The following is an 18,787-nucleotide window of genomic DNA, read 5'->3' on the forward strand; positions in this document are numbered from 1 at the left end:
ACTGTTGAGACCCCACCCACTTGGCAAGGAACTGAGACCCAGAAAGAGACCCTGACCACACAGCTCCTGTGAGCCAGACCAGGGAGGAGCCATGTCTGACCCACCCACCGCCCACGGCACCAGCACCCACCCTGACACTCAGAGTCTGGGAGAGGGCATGCAGCCCCTCCAACCCTGGCCCCAGTGAGCGTGAGGCACACGGTCATAATCATGGTCCTGGTCACACTGGAGGCCACCGCTGCTGCTGTGGGGTGTGGGGAGCTCTCTCTGCCTGGCCACAGCCTGCCTTCTGAGACTGGCCCCGGTCAGGGGCCACTGCCCTGGAACTCATCACAGAAACAGGCCCGGGAGGCATCTGATAAACATTTCTTGAGTGAAAGGCAGGTGACAAGTGAATGTTGATACAAACCCGAATCTGGGCCACAGACTTGACCCACCGCACACATGCTTTGTGGGGGGCCTGTGGGGTGGGGTGGGTGGCTACGTGGGCAAGCGACCGGCACCTGTCCTCCCTCATGATATTCCCCTCCTAGGGCACGCTGAGTTGTGCTGGGGGCTGCTGTCACCACTGAGCCCGTGACCGAGCCCTGCGCCCTGTTCCTCTGGTCACGGCAGGTACTGGGGCAGGAGGGTGGGGCACCTTGGCGGCCATCAGCTGGGGTGGGGCAGGGTCCCTTCATGAGCAGGTGCAAAGGGGCAGCTCTGCCTCTGTGACACCAGCAGGTGCTGGTCTTGCTCTCCACCTGCCAACACTCCCTCCGGTGTCTGGAGGACAGAGAGTGCAGGAAGTCCCCGAGTGTTGTTCTGGACGCCACGATGCCCACTTCCTTCCTACTGTGGGGGTGCTCAGGTGCCTCTGTGGCCTCTTGCTGGGTTTAACTGGAGACATGCTCCCTGGGAAGTGACCCCCAGCCATCTGCGGGTGAGCTTGCTCCAAAATGCCCTTCCTGCAGGGGGACCCACGTTCCTAGTGGGCAAGGACCCTTCTGGTTCTGATTCAATCCCACAGGGGCTTCTTTGTTCCTGCTTGGGCCCCAGGGGGTGAAGTGGGGCAGGTGGTCCCTGGGAAGCCTCGGACAGTCATGGTCCACCTCACCCTTTGTCCCCAAGCCCAAAGCTGACATGCCCCCAGAGAGCCTGACACTATGGGTGCCAGGGACACATTTAGGGGACATTTCATCACAGGATCAGGAGGGGTCAGAAGACCCACTTTGCCAGGCACACATGTGCCCAGGAGGCCCTGAGAGTGGTGGAAGCCTAACCCTTCCCAGGAGCTGAGCGGAGACCCAGGAACCAGTTCTGCGGCCGAGGCCCCACCCCACGGCTGACTGGTGGCTCGTCAGCAGGAGGGAAATCTGGAAATTCCTGCTTCGGAGACCCTCAGGAATCTGGAGGCACCTGTGTCCCCAGAAGGGAGGGCCTGTCACAGAGCCTGAGGTCTGAGAGCAGCAAGGCCAGGCCCTTCCCAGATCCTGCTGGACCTGTCCAAGAGCACTGTCGATGAGCAGCATTCCAGCAGCTCTTGTTTTCAATTAGTAGGCTCACTATTTTAGGGTTACAGAAAAACAGAGCAAAGAGTTCTGATGTACTTCCCCCATCCCCCATTATTAACATCTTGCATTAGCCTATAGGGTTGTTATAATCAATTAGCTGATATTGACATATTCCTGACAAAAGGCTGCACTGTTCAGTCTTGTGTGTTCTATGGATTTGACCACTGCACATCCTGTAGGCACCACTGTATAGTCCTAGCTTTAGGGAAGCGGACCTGGGCACAGGTGGTCTGGCAGTCCTCCAGCTCACAGAGCCCTGAACTAGGATGGGAACCAGCTCCACCCTGCCCCAGAGATGGTCTCTGCCCATTGGTCCCATGAAGCCTTCTGAAACGTCCCTCAGGCCAGGAGCACTCAGTCTCAGCACCTGTAACATGAGGGGCCTAAAGCCGCCCCTGCCCCTGCCCCTGCCCCTGCCCCTGCCCCCGAGTGGACCTTGGACCCTGACAACCCTGTCCGGGCAGCTGCTTGACCACAGGCAGACCTCTGGGTACAAGGGGCTACAGAGCTGCGTGGACACGGCTGTAGGTGAGAGGTGGTTGCAGTTTCCAGATTCACAACCAGCAGGTTCCTCTACCCAGGGGCCCAGGGAGTGGTTTCACTTCACCCACTTGTCACAGCACTTCTGCACCCAGGTACCTGCAAGGAAGGGGCCAGGGCACACACTCCAAGGGGGTGGGGGTGGGGTGAGGGCCATAGGAGGCCCCCAAGCCTGGAATGGACTCCTCAGCCTCAAAACTGCCTGTGGGTCTTGGGATGACATCCCTTCTTATGCCTGGGCAGGACCCAAGGGCTTGGCCTACCCAGTCCAGGCCTTCTCTAAATAGACCCCTCAACTGTAACCACCTTCAGGGGCTCTGACTCCTCTGCCCAGGGCTCCTGGCTGCTCTCAGTTCTAGCTGTTTGGGGGCCTGCCGTCGAGACCTCTCCAGAGGGTGACAATTCCATCCCTCCATCCAAGGACATTTCTAACCCTCTGACCAGACCAGAAGGGTACAACGTACAGACCAACATGTGGAAGAGGTCACTCCCCTCCCCAAAGCTCACTTGAAATTCCTCCTGAAATGTTTCTTGGCTGGACAAGGAATATGAAAACAAGGTCTGGTTTCTTCATCACTTGATGCTGTTTGAGGCTCTGGAGCTCAGACCAACACCAGAGCATTGGGGGAAAGCAGAAAAGCCTGCTTTTGTGAGCACAGAGGTGGCAATGTGGAACTCCATGGGTCCCTCCCTCTGCCCGGTAGACCCTCTTCACCGTTCCAGGATGATGACCAGGTAGGATGGGAGACCTGGGAGTCCCCCACCCATCCTCTAACCAGACCCAGCCCTGACTCCTGGCATCAGGCCCTCGAGCCAGAGGAGGACACCTTTCCCATCAGAGCTGGGGCTGCTGGTGTTCCTCTTGTCTCCCTCACTGGATGTTGGGTACATGGTGACCGCAGTGACTACCTGGTGAAGGAAGCCACCCTGATCACACTGTACTCACCAGCTGGGTGCTGCTAGGAGAGGGGTCTCAGCGCTAGATTTTGCACACAGGGGGCATCTGGCAGTGTCTGGAGACAGTATGGGTTGCCAAACCTGTGTGTGGGGCGGGGGGGGGGGGGGGGGGGGGGGGGGGGGTGGTGATGACATCTAGAACATAGCAGCCAGGATGCAGCTAAAATCCTACAATGCACCAGATGTCCCCAGGGGGAAACCAGCGTGAGGCCTGTGAAGCGGGTACTAACCAGTCGGGGGTGGGGCTGGTGAGGACCAGCAGGCAGAGCTCCGCCATGGCGCACAGGAGCTGTGGCCCAGAGCCCTCTGTGGAGGGGGTACTCCAGAGTCCACGGTGCACTCAACAGTGAGTTGGCCCCATCACCAGCCGCAGCTGGGCCTCCCCTGCCCCGTGGGTCGCAGAGCAGGACCAAGTCTGAACCTCTGCAAAGCACGCTCCGATTCTGCGTGGGTTTGGATGCCAGGAACATCCCGGATGGGATACGGGTCACACAGTAGCGGCAAGGCCAGGAGCCGCCACCACAGCCCAGCGGCCATTCCCGGCTCAGTCCGCACGACGGGGTCACAGCACCGCGGCTGAGGACGGATCAGCGGGCCGGGCGCCGGCTCCGGTCTGCGTGCACTTGGGGTCTCGGTCCCGCAACGCACCGGCCGGGACGCGCTGGCGCCCCGCCCTTCTCCGGCCGGGGCGTCTCGCGGATCCTTCTCCGGGTCCCTCGAGCCGCCTCACCTCTCGGCAGAGCCGGCCCCCGGCCCCCGGCCGGGCACGCAGGGCTCGGGGCGCGGAGCGCGCACTCGGGGCGGAGTTCCGGTGCGCGGGGCGGGCCCGGGGCGGGGGCGGGGGGGCGGAGCGGCCGGCGGACCCGCCCCCCAGCTGAGCCGGGACCCGGACGGCGGACTCGCCTACTTTAGAGTCTCGGGTGGCGGTGGCGGCGGCGGGGCGCGGCGCTCTTCGCTCGACTGCGGCGGCTGCAGCGGCTCGGGTGGCCCCGGCTGCGGCCGGGATGGGCGGGCGGCCGCGCCGGGTGCGCGGGGGGCGCACGACGTGACTCGCCGGGACTTGCAGCCCCGCCCGCCCTCCCGGCCGCGCCGGGCTGAGGGTCTGCTCCGTGGGCGCGGACGCGGGGTCGGCGGCGGAGCCGGAGCCGGAGCGGGAGCATGCGGGGCGCGGCGCGGGCGGCCCGGGGCCGCGCCGGGCAGCTGTGGCCGCGGCCCCCCGCCCCGGGCCCTGGCCCGCCGCCGCCGCCGTTGCCGCTGCTGCTGCTGCTGGCCGCACTGCTGGGCGGCGCGGGCGCGCAGTACTCGAGCGACCTGTGCAGCTGGAAGGGGAGGTGAGTCCGCGCGGCGAGCCCCCGGCCCGGGTCCACCGCCCTCCCTTCGCGTGCGCTCCCCTCCCGGGCCCGCCGACCGTGCGGGGGCGCGGCCCGGTTGGGGACTCGGGCGCCCGCTCTCCGGGCTGAGTCCCGTCCCCGTCGCCCCCGCCCCCGCCCCCGGGTCTAGAACAAAAGAGCCCGCGGCGTCCGGGTGCCCCGGCCTTGAGGACGCCCAGGGGGAGGTGCGCCCGCCGCGCCGCGGGGTCGGTCCTGACCCGGCAGCCCACTCGTCCCGCGCGGACCCCGCACGGGCGGGGGTCGGTCCTCTGGCCCTTCCCGGCTCTGCCCGCGGCGAGGACTTGCGCGCCCCGGGCGGGAGGAGCCGGGCCTGCGCTCAGGGCCGAGCGGGAAGGGCCGGCGGGTCCGCGGGAGGGAGCGGGGGGCTCGGGTGGACAGAGCCCGGCCTGGCGCTGACCGCGGCGGGGACCACGCCTGTGCGTGCGGAGACCCGCGGGCGGACACCTGTGCGCGGGCCGAGTGCTGGCCCCGCCGGGCGCCCCCCGCCCTGTCCCCGCCCGGGACCCGGTGAAGGTCAGGCCGCCCTTGGCAGCGCGCGCGCTGGGCTCGGCGACCCCCCCACACCCCGCCCCATGCCCCTCCGCTGTGCCAGCCGAGGACTTTTTTTTAAACTGAAGTGTGACAAGCAGAAAGGAGTGCAAGTCACAAGTGTGCGCGGGCGGGGCTCCTGAGGGCACAGCTCCTGGGGTGAGAAACCGCCATCCGCCGGGGCGCCCTCAGCCCCGCGGCAGGCAGCTCGCAGCTGGAAAACCGAGTTTCGTGCGGGTGAAGGAGTTTGCAGAGGGCGATGCGCATCTCCTTCTCCGAAACTGCGGGCCGGGGCTGCCGGTGGCTCTCCGCGTGGGGGTGTTCCATGGAGCAGGGCCTCTACGGGAGCCCCTTGGCCTTGACGTCTGATGGGAAGCCTCCCGCAGGCTCACACCTCATGCTGGAGGGTATCACAGGGTTATTCTGAGTGAAGACACTTTTTCCGAGAAGGCTGGGGTTGTGCCAGTGTGCTGGGCTCTGTGTCAGCAGGGCAGCCGCTGGTCATCTTGGGTACTTACAGACCCAGGTCTCTGTGGACGCTGGCAAGTCCCCTGCTCCCCACTTTCCACCCCTCCTAGAGCCAGGGTCCTGGGCTGCGGAGGCTGGGCCTTGTGGTGGCCTTCCTCCCCGCCACACCAACCCCCTGCACACGCCAGAGCAGGGATGGAATAGCTGAGACTGGGGCCACGAGCTTGGAGCTCTGGGGGAGGGTTGGCCTGGAGAATGCTGGCGCCAGCCCTGAGCTGGCCGGGAGCCTCCGACTCTGACACACTCTTCCAGGGCTGCCCTTTCCCCCACGCTGGTAATTAAACTCCCTGTTTTGCAGCTTCTGCTGGATGAATCAGTGCACCCCCAAACTGAGGTCTAGGGTGTCCTCCTTCCACAGATCAGAAACAGACCTGGTCCCACCGTGGGAGCCTGGGTTTCCAGAGGGGCTGACATCCTCTCAGGCTCTGACCAGCGCTCCCTCGCAGACCCCTCCGATCCCCAGGACAGGCGTCCCCTTCCAGGCATAAAGTCCTCTGAGGGCCAGCTAGCTCCTGGACCCAGCAGGTGTCTGTATCCTCTTCTCTACCTGGAAGAGCAGGGGCACTTGCCTGCCACCCTTCTGTCTCCATCATTGCTGACATACCCCTGGTTCTGGACTCCCTCCAGCTATCCTCACTCAGCCCAAAGGCAGAGTCCGGCAGGGGCTGCCACAGTCGGAGCTGGAGAGAAGACAGCGCCAGGCCACACTCCGGAACATAAAGCCCCCTTTGCATTATCATTGCTGCCCCAGTGATCAATATGCCTCGCCGGTCAGCTGATAGATCCTTGCTGTGGGAATCCGAGCGTGCTGATCTGCCTGCTGACCCCCACAACATTTATGACTTTTTATGAGCTGTTCTAAGGACAGCACAGGGTGGTGCGAGTCCCGATACGCTGGGTGGATTCTGATCCCCAGATAGGAAGGGAGTTTCTGTTTATGACACTGGCTACGCACATTTGACAGGCTGAAATGCGTTTCTGGGTGTTTCCAAGCAATGAAGCAGGAGGTTGTGCAATCCCCGTCCCATGAGCAGGGGCAGACAGCACCCTGATCTTTATTAGGCTGTGGTCGTAAAGGTGGACCACGAACTTTCCCACCACCATCGGCAGGGGTGTGGGTCCCTCACACCTGGCCTCATTCTCCTGCTGGGTGGGGAAATGAAAGCTAACTCCAGTTCTAGTTTCTCCCTCAATCTGAACGCTCCTCCTGACTTGTAAACAGGAGACCACCCCTTACTCCTGGTGCCTCTGGTGGTCCGGGTTGTGGGTGTGAGGGGTGTGGGCCCTGCTGCCCCCACACTGGTCTCTCCAGAAAGTCTGTATCAATTTGGAATTTGCTGTCCTTTCCATGATGGTGCTTCTTAGGTGTGTCCACCTGGGGAGTGACACTTGCAGACTCCTTTTTTTGGGAACAATGTGTGAACCCAGTTTAGATAATCCTGGGAGCAGTCTGTGTACTCAGCTCCCTGAAGCCCTAGGGTTATGCTCGTCCACAGATATGGCGAGTGCCGCGTTCCCCGCTGAGGCCGGCCAGAGCCACATACACGTACTTTTTAGCTTCACCCATCCCATCAGAAACCAGTTACTTTATTTTTGTCTGATAGGCCTGCTCTGAGGCTCACAGGTGCCGGCATCAGTGATGTCACAGATAGGGCACATTTTTGCTCCTCCAGCAATTTTGCAGAAACAGATATTTTTTTCAGGTTTGCTGTGGTGCTGGAAACTTAGAGCCAGACAGACTCTGAGCCCTTGACTTCATTAAAGACCCGTTGGGGTCCCAGGCCGAGAGACTGGTGGGTCTGCTGGACGGGGTCGATGTCTCGCATCACACACGCTGCTCGCCTTCGTGTGAACACCCGTGTCGAGTGCCTGGTCGGACTCTCGGTCATGTCCGTGCTTCAGGAGAGCATGAGGGGAGAGGCAGAGCAGAGCCCCATGCTGGCGGTGGACTCTGGGGCTGGTGTAGACCCTTCCCTGGGGCCAGTGAAGACATTAGTTGAAGGGTGAAGTTCTCTGTCCACCTCCTGCTGTTCCTGGCCCTCTTTTAGTAGAGGGACTTAGGAATAAATGGGGCCATGTGCACCACACAAGATGTCCAGGCTGATATGTGCAGGCTGGGGATGGCAGCCCAGCCCCCAGACTCACGTCCGCCTCTCCCTGGGGAGCCATGGTTGGTCACCTGTCCCCACAAGTGTCCCCTCTGCCCCTGCCCAAGATGTGGGTGGGGGGTGGACCTCCCGGTATCCCCCTCCACTGTTTGGATTAAGTGACTCGGTGAGAGGGATCCAAAGCCTCTGGTATGGGCTTTCCTTTCCCTTGAGCCCCAGGGCCCCTCCCCCCACAGACAGGGAAGTGAAGACTTGGACAGGATGGTTTTTATAGGAGAGAGCTTTAAGGATTGGTGTTTGGGCATGGGGCAAGTGTCCAGCTGCCTCTTGAGGCTGGAGACAGGAGAGGAGGCACACTATGATAAAGTTTGTTTTGGCTGCATAAGAGCAGAGCTGATTATAGTCATCTGTGTCAACCACTCACCACTTAGTCTAATTTTTTCACACAGCACTATAATTATGCTCGTCCGCACATATGTGTCAGATGAGCTTCTATGAGTTTTACTTGACTATAATTTGTAAGTCTGTTCTGTGTGTGCGGCCCTGGTAGGCGTCTGAGGCTGAGCTGGCTGCTAGTGACCCAGGGCCTTGTGGGGGCAGGGAGTGGGGTTAGGAGGGGGGTCACCTCCTTGACACCTCCCTCTGATGTGGTCTGCAGGATGACTGTGCGGCCCCAGCCTGCAGCTGGCCGTCGTATGAAAAGTGAGGTTTTTTGGAGCCCAGGGCGTGAGTCACCAACAGTAAATGCAAACCATATGTTACGTGTTTTCTCCTCTGTAGAAATGGTTTCTGGTAACTCACTCAGGCCAGAGCACTGAATATAGCATTGTTTATTATACACAAAAATCCTAAGAATGTGGGTGAACCTGTCTGAGATCTGATCAGAACCAAATTTCGTGTAATAAAACACTCGGTTGAAGTCACTGGTTGAGTTCCAAGGCTGCTTGGTGGCTATGACGTAACCATCGGCACAAGCTGACATTCACAGTAAAATTTGGGGTAGAGGAAGCTTTAACATTTTTGAGGGTTTCAATTTCTTGAAAACATAAGGTAATGACTTTACTCCCGACCTGTTTCACCAAGAGTGTAGCACACTTCATATTTTCCTATTTAATGTTTATTGGGAGTGAGGTGAACGTGGCACTCAGAGCTTCTCCTTGGGAAGACGAACTGTCCGCTCACTGTTTGTGTCTCTCTCCCTGTGGCTTCTGCACGCAGTCCCCGTGGTGTCTCTCCCCCGGGGAGGACCCTCCCCTTACCTTTGTTTCTGGCTTTCATGCTGTTCGAGTTTGTTTTTATTTATTTTATTTTTAAGATTTTATTTATTTATTTGACAGACAGATCACAAGTAGGCAGAGAGGCAGGCAGAGAGAGAGAGGGCAGCAGGCTCCCCGCCGAGCAGAGAGCCCAATGCAGGGCTCGATCCCAGGACCCTGAGACCATGACCCGAGGGGAAGGCAGAGGCTTAACCCACTGAGCCACCCAGGTGCCCCTTCAGGGTTTATTTTTAAATTTTATTTGTTTGGGGGCACCTGGGGGGCTCAGCCGGTGATGCGTCTGCCTTCAGCTCAGGTCATGGTCCCAGAGTCCTGGGATGGAGCCCCTATGTCGGGCTCCCTGCTCTGCAGGGAGTCTGCTTCTCCCTCTGCGGCTCCCCCCGCTTGTGCTCTCTCTCTCTCACTTGCTCACTCTCTTTCTCAAATAAAGAAAATCTAAGAGCAGGGGAATGGGCGGTGGCTCCAACCCAGGACCCCGAGATCATGACCTGAGCCGAGGGCCGACTCAAGAACCGAGGGCGCCCCCCGGGGGCCCCAAGGTTTGCAGATGAAAGCGCCGTCGAGCCGTCGCTGTAGGGAACACACAAACATGTGTGTCTGGAAGGTGCTGAAGACGAAACTCACCAGCAGCCTCCAACCCCCAGGGGCTTACATCCCTCCCTGGGGCGAGCAAACCGGCCCCTTGTTCTCACACTCGGAGGGAATCTGCCGTCCTTCCCGGCCCTCCGTAGGTCACCCGGAACGTGGGTTGGTGGTAGGGTCCTGTGTCCTTGTCATGTCCCAGAAGTTCTACCTCCGTGGTCCTTGCCTCCACGGTGCAGGGAACCTCAAGGACACAGGCTCCCGGTGCCCCCCTGAAGGCCGGCACACCCAGGTGCCGAGGTGTGAGACACGTGTGGCCTCCTCCACCGCGGCCCGTCTTGCAGCGACTCTCTGGGGTGGGCCTGCCGCAGGGGCCTGGCCGCGGGACCGTGTGCAACCCCTCCCCAGACCCGCGGGCTGGGCACAGGGGGCGACCGCCTGCACGTGGGTGGGGGCTGCTCGGCCGCCTGGGCCGGCGGAGGCCACACGTGCGTGCTGACGCGTGTCCCTCCCCCCGCAGCGGGCTGACCCACGAGGCCCACAGGAAGGAGGTGGAGCAGGTGTACCTGCGCTGCGCCGCTGGCTCCGTGGAGTGGGTGTACCCGACGGGGGCGCTCATTGTCAACGTGCGGCCCAACACCTTCCCGCCCTCGCGCCTCCTGACGCTGTGCATCAAGCCCCTCAGAGGCTCCTCAGGGGCCAACATTTATTTGGAGAAAACTGGAGAACTGAAGCTGCTGGTCCGGGACGGGGACCGCGGGCCTGGCCGGGTGAGCTGCTTTGGCTTCGAGCACGGTGGGCTCTTCGTGGAGGCTGCGCCCCAGCAGGACATCAGCAGGAGGACCACGGGCTTCCAGTATGAGCTGACCAGCCGGCCCGCAGGCTCGGACCTGCACACTCTGTCAGGTGGGTGGCGTGCCCTGGTGGTGGGGTGGGAGGGGCTCCAGGACAGCCTCGGGGCGCCCGCAGACAGCCCAGTGGGTGGAGGGGTGTTGGGCGCACGGTGCCCCGTTAGTTCTCAGGAACTGCGGCTGAGCCATGGCCGCGGGTGGGTAAGACCAAGGTCCGGGCTCCCTGCCGTGCTCGGCTTCTGTGCCGTGGGGGCCGTAATGGGCAAGGGTGCCCTGGCGTTTCTCCTGACATATGGATTAGCTGAGTGTTTTTGATGTCAGGCCCCCGACTTGGCGAGTTCTGGGTGGGAGCCAAGACTGGTTCACGCTCCAGGGTAATGCACGGCCTGAACTGGGGGGGGCTGGTCCCCGGCTCTGGGGGCATTTTGTGGGTTATCCCATGTGGAGTGGCGACACCAGCAGCGTGCCAGGAGAGGGGCTGTGGGTAGAGGAACCAGGCAGGGCAGGGATGCCCCTGGGGGACTATGCCCCAGGCGTAGCGCTGGATGGAGGCTCTCAGCAGCCATGGGGTGGGGGTGTGCACGGGGATACTGAGTTGGTTTTAGGTTGTCCTTTGTTTTTCCCTTTGAGGCAGGCAGCCAGCTTTGCAGGGCCCTATGTGGAGGGTAGTGTTGGTCTCTGAAAAGTCCCAGAGGCAGAGACCAAAGACAGGTGAGTAGCCCCAGGAGCTCTCGCATGGCCTAGGTCTCACCCCTCATGCCCCACCTCGCCCAGCTGCCCGGCTGCCTAGGTGCACAAGTCCTTGTCTTTTAGAGGAGCCCAAGCCAAACATCTCGCCCTTGCTTCAAGGCATAGGTGATCTCACGGGCCCCTCGCGTGTGGGGACACCATCCGTGTCAGTTCTGAAGCTGGTCAGCAGCCAGGTGCCTCCCGGCAGTGGGAAGGTGTGAGCAGGTTCCACGGAGGGCGTTCCCCAGGAAACCAGCTGGCCCGGGTGATGGTCAGGCAGGGGTGCGGGCCAGGCAGGGGTGCTGCTGGTACCCCACAGTGCACGGGGCAGTTCCAGCAAATGTCAGCAGTGCTCAGGCAGAAACACCTGGTTTGGGGGGTAGGCCATCCCCAGGAAGAGTATAATCTCCACATTTTAGTGGAGATAAATAAAAGATTTGAAGTTGGGGAGAGACAGATGTGCTAACAGATGTCCACATTTTATTGTTCTGCACTCTTGGCTCAGATCACTTTCCAAAACTTCAGTCTCTCTCAAAGTAAACTAGTCTCTTAGAGAACATCAGTGTGGGACTTCCAGGTAGGACCCCCCCCCCAGTACCTGACTGCCCAGGTAGGCCCCCCGCCAGTGCCTGACTGCCCAGGTAGGACCCTGCTGTACCCCCCCAGATGCTCAACTAGGGCTCAAACTCAGGAAGGTGATGGTAAAAGCTACTGTTAAGTCTCAGTACCTGAATGAAATTTTAACCGCAACAGTCTTTCTCTTGATCACCAGCTATAGGGTGGGTGGGAGAGCTGGGAGAGGGGACCCCAGCCTCACCCTGGGGGACCTAGAATAAACTCACAATAAAAACAAAATGTGAAAAAATCCAGTCACTGAATTCGGTGTTTCTGACTAGTGATCGCTGGCTGAGAGGAGGGTGTGTTAGGAACTTGTTAGCACCATGCGGGAGACAGGGGGCAGCAGGGTCTGGGGATGCTGGTGTGTCCCTGCTCCCTGGGGTGCTTGCCTTTCATCAGGGGATGGGCCCCTAAGCCCTTAATGCTGGAGGAATGGGTACGTAATGTGGAATGTCAGCCATCTGGCCACGGTGACGTCCGCCAGGCCCGGCGGGCTCTCTGATGGCCTGTGGCTCTGGGCTTGCTGCGGCGCTGACCCTGGTTGCAGCTTGGGGAGACTTTAGGGAGGTGGGAGGGCACCTGTGGCGTGCAGGTGCGCACGAGCCCTCGGGCCCGGCGCCTGGGGGGCCCCGCCCTCTCCCTCCCTGATGAGTCACAGCTTCTAGTTTGTGCTGACTTGAGAAAAGAGAGGCTCCCAGATGAGCCATGTGCGTGAGGCTCCCGGCCCTGGACGTTTCCGCTTGGGAGTGTTTGGAGTGAACGTGGTCACCTAGTGGGCACTCGAGCTGAAAGTCAGCTTCCTCGTATGAACCGAGCAGCTCTGGGAGCCAAGAAGAGGCCAGAATGCAGAGGCAGACGGCTTCTCCAGGCACAGAGCAAGGGGTGGGCGGTGGGAGGTGACGCCTGCCTGCGGGCTGGGGGACTTGGGACCCAGGCACCACACTGCCGGCAGGGTGGGACTCGCCTCCCCCCACCCTGCCCTTGGCCCTCCTCCTTCTCCGGGGGCCTCATCAGGGCACCCCAGTCATGCTGCTCTGCATGGGTGCTGAAGAAATCTGGCAGGACACGAAATGTGGGCACGTGGCCAGATCCAGGGCACTAAGGGATGAAGCTCTGGGGCCACACCCAGGACATGTGCTGAGGTCTTACAGGGGAACCCAGCCGGGCAGTCTGGGGGCCATCCTCCCCAGAGTCCCAGGCTCCTTGGGAAAACGGGCACCACCAGGAGCCCCCATTGTCCAGTAGGGTTGGGCAGGATGGCTGAGGACTCTGTCTGGGTCTCGGGGGCAGAGACAGACCTCATTCTCCTTGGTTTGCCTGGGGCAGCCTGGGAGGACGTCTGGTTCCAGGCTGTCGCACGACTCCTCGGGCAGCTGAAGAGCAGGGACTTGCCGGCTTGGCCGCATCCGTCATTGGGGTTGAGCTCTGGGCTCCATGTGGTGCCTGCCCAGAGCAGGCCTCCTTGAGCAGATGAGGCGGGAAGGTGGTGGTGTTTTAGCCCCACAGCCAGAGGGGCGGGTGCCGGCTGTGAACACACAGCAGTTACGCCCATGGAAACCGGGGAGCCTTGCGATGTGTGGGCAGCCTGGGTCCCCAGTTCCGATGGCCTCATCACTCCTCCCCTGTCGAAACCTGCTCTATTGGATGAGTTAGGGGATGAGTGATGCCGGGGGTGGGCCAGGTGGGTACAGAGCCCTCCACTGGGGGGGCCTTCCTGGCTCCGAGTTTGGTGGTGGCCCTGATGGGCTGGAATGGGCTGTGGGGAATGAGTAGCAAAGTTCAGAAAAAGTGAAAGAAGTCTCACTATGTCCTGGGGACAGAAAAGGAGAGAGAACCGGACCTTTTTCTGTGGGTCACTTTGTTTCCTGCCTGGCTTCTCTGGCCACTGTAATTACTGGATAATTATTTCTCATTTTGCCCATCTCTGGCCTTTTGGGGTGGAAGGGTGTGGCCTCCACCTGTGTCCTAACCAGGAAGAGGGAGGGATGGGAACAGGCGAGGAGGAGAAGCTGGTGGGATTGGAGTTCCCAGGGCACAAGAGATGGGACTTGGGGGCAGCTGACCAGCCCGGGCCAGGGCCCCTGGGGCCATCTCGGGGGACACCAGTGACAGGCTGCCGTGACAGTCCAAGGAGGCCCCAGAACCTTACCTGGGCCTCAGCTCACACTGGCCCAGTTCCGGCTGTGTCCCCTTCCACCTGTCACGGGCCGCGCAGAGGCCCAGGTGGGTGTCCTGGGACAGTTCTCGCTTTGGAAATTGCATGTGTCCCTGGGCAGTCCCATCTGGCCGTCTGTGACCCTGTCCTTGGCGAGGGCCCCCCACCGTCCTCCCTGCCTGCACCCTGCCCCCCCCCCCCCACCTAGGTCCCTGTGGTAGCCCCCACCTGTCTCCCCGACCCTGTGTTTCCTGCCTTCGGGTCATTTTGTGCGCATTCCGGGGCAATCTCCCTAAGATGTCCGTCCTCAGCCACCCCCTCTCCAAGAACTGTAAGCCCAGCTGGGCTGCCCCCCTCCGCCCCATGTGCCCCTGCGAGGAAATGAGATTCGATGTGTCCGAAACCAGCAGCTTGCAGAGCCTTTAGGAGCTCGGCTCTGATGCATCATTGCTTCTCTTGGCGTCCGCAGACTGGATTTTCCAAGACGTGACCTACGCTTTGTAAAACTCGAGTTATGAGGCGAGTCTGCAGGGGAACTCTGCTAGCTCAGCTGGGGTGGCATTGGCTGACCGAGGCTTCTGGGGGGTCCTGCGGCCGGCTGCCGCCCTCCCCTCGGCTGGGCGTCAGCGCACCTGCGATGCCAGGGGCGTGAGCAGGGCGGGCGCACAGGACAGGCTCCTTGGCCATTTGCGGGGTCCCAGTGCCTGTGTCCACAGAGACCCGGTGACTTGTGCACAGCCAGGCCGGGGATCTGAACCCGGGCTGTGGCCTGGGCCTCTCACTGCCCATGGCTGCCTCTGTGGCCTGTCTGAGATGTGTCTCTGGAGTACTTGTGTGGACCCGTGCTTCATGCCCAGCCTTGCTTGGCATACTGTGTGCCGGGCCCCAGGGGCCCTACTGGGGCCCCTCCCTTCTGGGTGACTGCTCCAGGAGGGGTCCCCACAGGGGCGCTGTGGCCACCTCGGGATGGACTGCTGACCTGCCTTTTCCCACCGGTAGGGGCTCCCAGGGCTGGGTCTCTCACCCCTGGGGCACAAACATCCATCCCCACCCAGAGCAGGACGGCGAGGGCCAGTGCTGGGAGACTCACAGAGACACTGTGCTGCCTGAGGGGCACAGAACCTGCTGGCTCACGCCCTGGGCCCTGGAGGGCCTCTCTGAGCTCCGGCTGCTCGGTGCCTGGCCGTGCCCCTTGCTGCTCATCCAGGTCCGGGTTTGTGAGGGTGACTGGTCAGTGTGTGGACAGGGTTAGCTTTGGCCAGGTCCAGCAAGGGCCAAAGCCACGGATGTTCTGGGGCCTTGTTCCAGCAAGACCTCATGCTAACCTTTCCCCGAGCGGGAGAATTTGTGCCAAACCCAAGGGACTCCGCATCTGAGTTAGAGGCCTTGAAAGGTGCGGTGAGGGCCAGAGTTTGCGTCCTCCCAAGTCCAGTGCTGAGTTAGGAGTGGGGCCATGGTCTCGGGGAGGGTTGCCAGCGTGGGAGGTGCTGCTCCCGCCCACAGTCTGTCTGGAGCTTCACCCCATGAGGAAGTGAGGGTGAAGGGTGGGGTGTGGGCCAGGCCGAAGTTCACAGGGCGAGGCCTGGCTTGGCTGGAGGACACACCTGGGCTGCCGGGTTTGGGGCTTCTATGAAGTGGGCCTGCTGTGGACGGCGTTTGCAGGCAGGGGTGTGGTTGGAGGGCCCGGCGGTGTCTGGGGGAGGGCTGTGCGGAGGTGGAGGCTCGCTGGCCCGAGAATCCCACAGCATGTGCAGGTGGCAGCGTCCCCCCAAGCTCACAGACACCTTCCGCAGCCTCAGTGGTCCTCCTAGGCAGTGCCCTGAGCCGCCAGTCTTGTCTTGACGGCGGCCTGGGGAGCAGGTGATGTGCGAGTGGCCAGTCACAGCATTTTGGGGTGCTGGTGTGGAGGCTGGAGTGAAGGCGACTTCCGCTGGGCCGGTGTAGGGCTGCAGCTTCAGACCAGCTCAGGTTGGTTTCCCGTGGGGCAGGGGCAGGCCAAGTGGGGACCAGCACCGAGGCCAGCCGCCCTCAGGGTACGTGCCCTTCACAGCCACATCTGGAGATGGAGGCGTCTGCTGGGTCAGTCGGCCCCCCACTGCGTGGCCGAGGTTCGGGTTCTCTGTCCCGCCCTGAGCTCAGAGCTCTTACAGGACCTGGCGAGCACGTACGGAGGCCTTTGTCCCGCAGACCCCACTCCTGACCCTGTTCTCTGCCCGCAGCCCCGTGCCGCCCTTGCGGGGATGCTGAGGTACTGTTGGCCGTCTGCACCAGCGACTTCGGTAAGTGTCCTCGCACCCCACCACATGTAGGGAGCCCCCCTGGGCCTGGAGGACCTTCCAGGGCTCTTTTCCTGGGCAGGAGAGTGACTCTCTGTACCCTGTCTGTAAGGCCGGGAGAGGGTCAGGTGGTCACCGAGCATTTTCCTCCAAACACGGATGCTAGCCTCACCTCAGAGCCCTGTTCTCCTCTGGGTCCCCTGCAGATTCTGTAGCAGGAGTTCCTGCCCCTGGGGGTCCCGGGATCCTGGCGGGGGCGGGGGCAGGGGCTGAGGTCAGGGACTCCACTGCCGGCTTGCAACAGTGGCACCCGCGCTCTCGGGCAGAGGATGGAAGCCGTCTGCTGCGTGCGGTGCTGGGGCCGGCCAGGAAGCCAGCCCAGTAGGGCCTGCTGCGAGCACTCCCGGCCCCAAGGGCACGTATGAGGTCCTGCATAGCCAGGGTTGGGGGCTGGGCAGGGTCCTGGGTGAGGGCTGGCTCTGCCTGCCCCTGCCCGTCCCTCCTCCCCTCTGAGCTCCCCGCGCTGCCTCACCATGATTCAGAGCCGCTGCAGGTCCCGTGTGCTAACTGGGGTCACCTGTCTTGTTCCAACTTGAAAGGGTGATGCACGGGTGGTTTCTAGCTCCTGTTTCTCCCACTTACATGGCTGGGGACAAATATCTTTACCTGCGACAGGGTCAGGGACAGCCCCTCCGGGCCTCATGCTTGTGAATTGTTCTTTTTTTTGGGGTTTCCGGAGCGCAGGACCCGGGGTCGGCCCTAGCGCAGATGCCCCCGGTGACCCGCTGACCCCCGTGTCCTTGTCTCCGCAGTTGTACGAGGCTCTATCCAGAACGTCACTCATGCCCCAGAGCAGCAGGAGTCCACCATCCACCTGCACGTGAGCCGGCTCTACCGGCAGAAGAGCAAGGTTTTCTGGCCGGCTCCGGAGGGTGGCGGCTGGCGGGGCCGCGTGCTCACGCTGCTGGAGTGCGGCGTGCGGCCCGGACGCGGGGACTTCCTCTTCACCGGCCACATGCGCTTCGGGGAGGCCCGGCTTGGCTGTGCCCCGCGTTTCAGGGACTTCCAGAGGCTGTACCGGGACGCTGAGGAGAGGGGCCTGAACCCCTGTGAGATGGGCACAGAGTGACGGGGACACGGGGTGCTCGGATCGGGGCTCCTGGGGCTCAGGCCGCAGGGGCACACGCCACGAGGTCCCAGCTGAGGGCTCCCTGACTGATGGGAAATGTTGTAAAATGCAAACTAAGTTATTATATTTTTTTTAAAAAAAGAAAAGTCCATAGGAAACAAACTCCAGAGTCTTAAAATGCCTTGTGTGCCATTTCATACCGTTTTTCAAAGCACCTGACGTCCTTGTGCTCGGCTGGTATGCCCGGAGTCCACAGAGGACGCCTCGTGCCGGGCTTTGCACACCGCCTGCGTACCGATCAGAGTTGTGTCTTGTCACGGAAACTGACGGAGCCAAATACGTATTTCTTGTTTTGTTTTTGCTTTTCAAAGAATGTGCTTTACTGGCCGTGGTCACTTTTGGGCTGCAGGCTGTTTCCATTCCAGAGAATAAAGGCCAGCGTCTGATGGAGCCGTGGTGCGTGGTCCGCAGCCCGGGGCGGGTGTGCGTGGCCCCGGACTGGGGTCAGGGCCTCTCTTGGGGGCAGCTCACCCGAGGGAGCCCCGCAGCCTTGTTGTGGGGTCTGCTGTGGGGTCAGGGCCTGTCCTAGGGGCAGCACACCTGAGGGAGACCCAGTGGCCCTGTTGCTCCCAGCCCTTCATTCCGGCCCTGACTCTAAGTGAGGCTGTTACTCTCGTGCCTCAGAAAACACCACCGTGCCTCAGCCAGCCCGCGCCTCAGCTCCTCCTTCCACCTCTGTCCGCTTTAGCACCGGCCCTCCCGTTCCTGGTAGCCCAGATCCTGCCCTTTGACTGCAGCTTCCCCCAAACGCCCCGGGCCACGGCCAGTCTGGGCAGTGGGGAGCTGGTCGGCACTGGGCGACCTCCACACGCTGGAGGATGAGCAGGTCCCCAGCAGCCGCTGTAACGAACGCCCACAGACTGAGGCTTGGACAGACCAAAGTCGTTTCGGAGGCCAGAGTACAAAAGCAAGGTGGGGGCAGGCCCAGGCTCCCTCTGAAGGCTCTAGGGGAGGAGGAGGTTTTTGGTGGCTGCCGACAGTCCTCGGCCTGTGGAAGCGTGTTTCCGGGCTCTGCCTCCTCCTGCCGTCTGTGCGTCTGTGTTTGAGTCCCTCCTCTCACAGGGACGCCAGTTACAGGGGCCAGAGCGGCCTCGTCTTAAGTGATGACACCCGCAAAGACCCTATTTCCAAATAAGTTCAGTCACAGGTTCTAAGAAGATGGGAATTTGGGAGGACACGACTCACCCTCTAGGGGTCACTGGGGTATCAGGTAATCAGACCTAAGCATCCACCTCTGTGAATCAGGCGACTAACCGAAGCAGCTGCTGAGACTGGAGGGGCTCCGGGAGAGGACACTGCACAGCCAGGAGCGAACCAGCCGCACCCAAGACTCAGGCATGCTGTGCGGCCTCAGGTAGGTGCCCTGTGCTAGCTCAGGTGTGGCCTGCGTCAGGCAGGTGTGGCCTGCGTCCGTGTGGCCTGGCTCAGGCACGAGCTGGCTCAGGTCCGCGGGCCCCTGCAGGTCCCAAGAAGCAGGTGCTCCACACCTGCACAGCAGGGAGCAG

At 61.7% G+C, this 18,787-nt stretch overlaps 1 protein-coding gene across 1 annotated transcript; it reads left to right on the forward strand.

The window, feature by feature from the left end:
- The first annotated feature begins 4,208 nt into the window (after positions 1-4,208).
- LOC111160384 (meteorin like, glial cell differentiation regulator) lies at positions 4,209-17,672 on the forward strand. The gene is made up of 4 exons (XM_022523467.1): positions 4,209-4,381; positions 9,985-10,370; positions 16,037-16,096; positions 16,906-17,672. Exons 1-4 carry the CDS (start codon positions 4,209-4,211, stop codon positions 17,220-17,222), a joined length of 936 nt encoding a protein of 311 aa, XP_022379175.1. The 3' UTR covers positions 17,223-17,672.
- The last annotated feature ends 1,115 nt before the right edge of the window (positions 17,673-18,787 follow it).

Source organism: Enhydra lutris, unplaced genomic scaffold, assembly GCF_002288905.1.
Source record: "Enhydra lutris kenyoni isolate GAN:26980312 unplaced genomic scaffold, ASM228890v2 scaffoldscaffold75, whole genome shotgun sequence".
Classification (NCBI taxonomy): Eukaryota; Metazoa; Chordata; class Mammalia; order Carnivora; family Mustelidae; genus Enhydra; species Enhydra lutris.

Bases quoted from the DNA above. Each gene is read 5' to 3' on its own strand.
- LOC111160384 (XM_022523467.1), top strand. From the start codon at position 4,209: ATGCGGGGCGCGGCGCGGGCGGCCCGGGGCCGCGCCGGGCAGCTGTGG. The intron at 4,382-9,984 runs GTGAGTCCGCGC...CTCCCCCCGCAG, and splicing joins CTGTGCAGCTGGAAGGGGAG to CGGGCTGACCCACGAGGCCC. The intron at 16,097-16,905 runs GTAAGTGTCCTC...TTGTCTCCGCAG, and splicing joins CGTCTGCACCAGCGACTTCG to TTGTACGAGGCTCTATCCAG.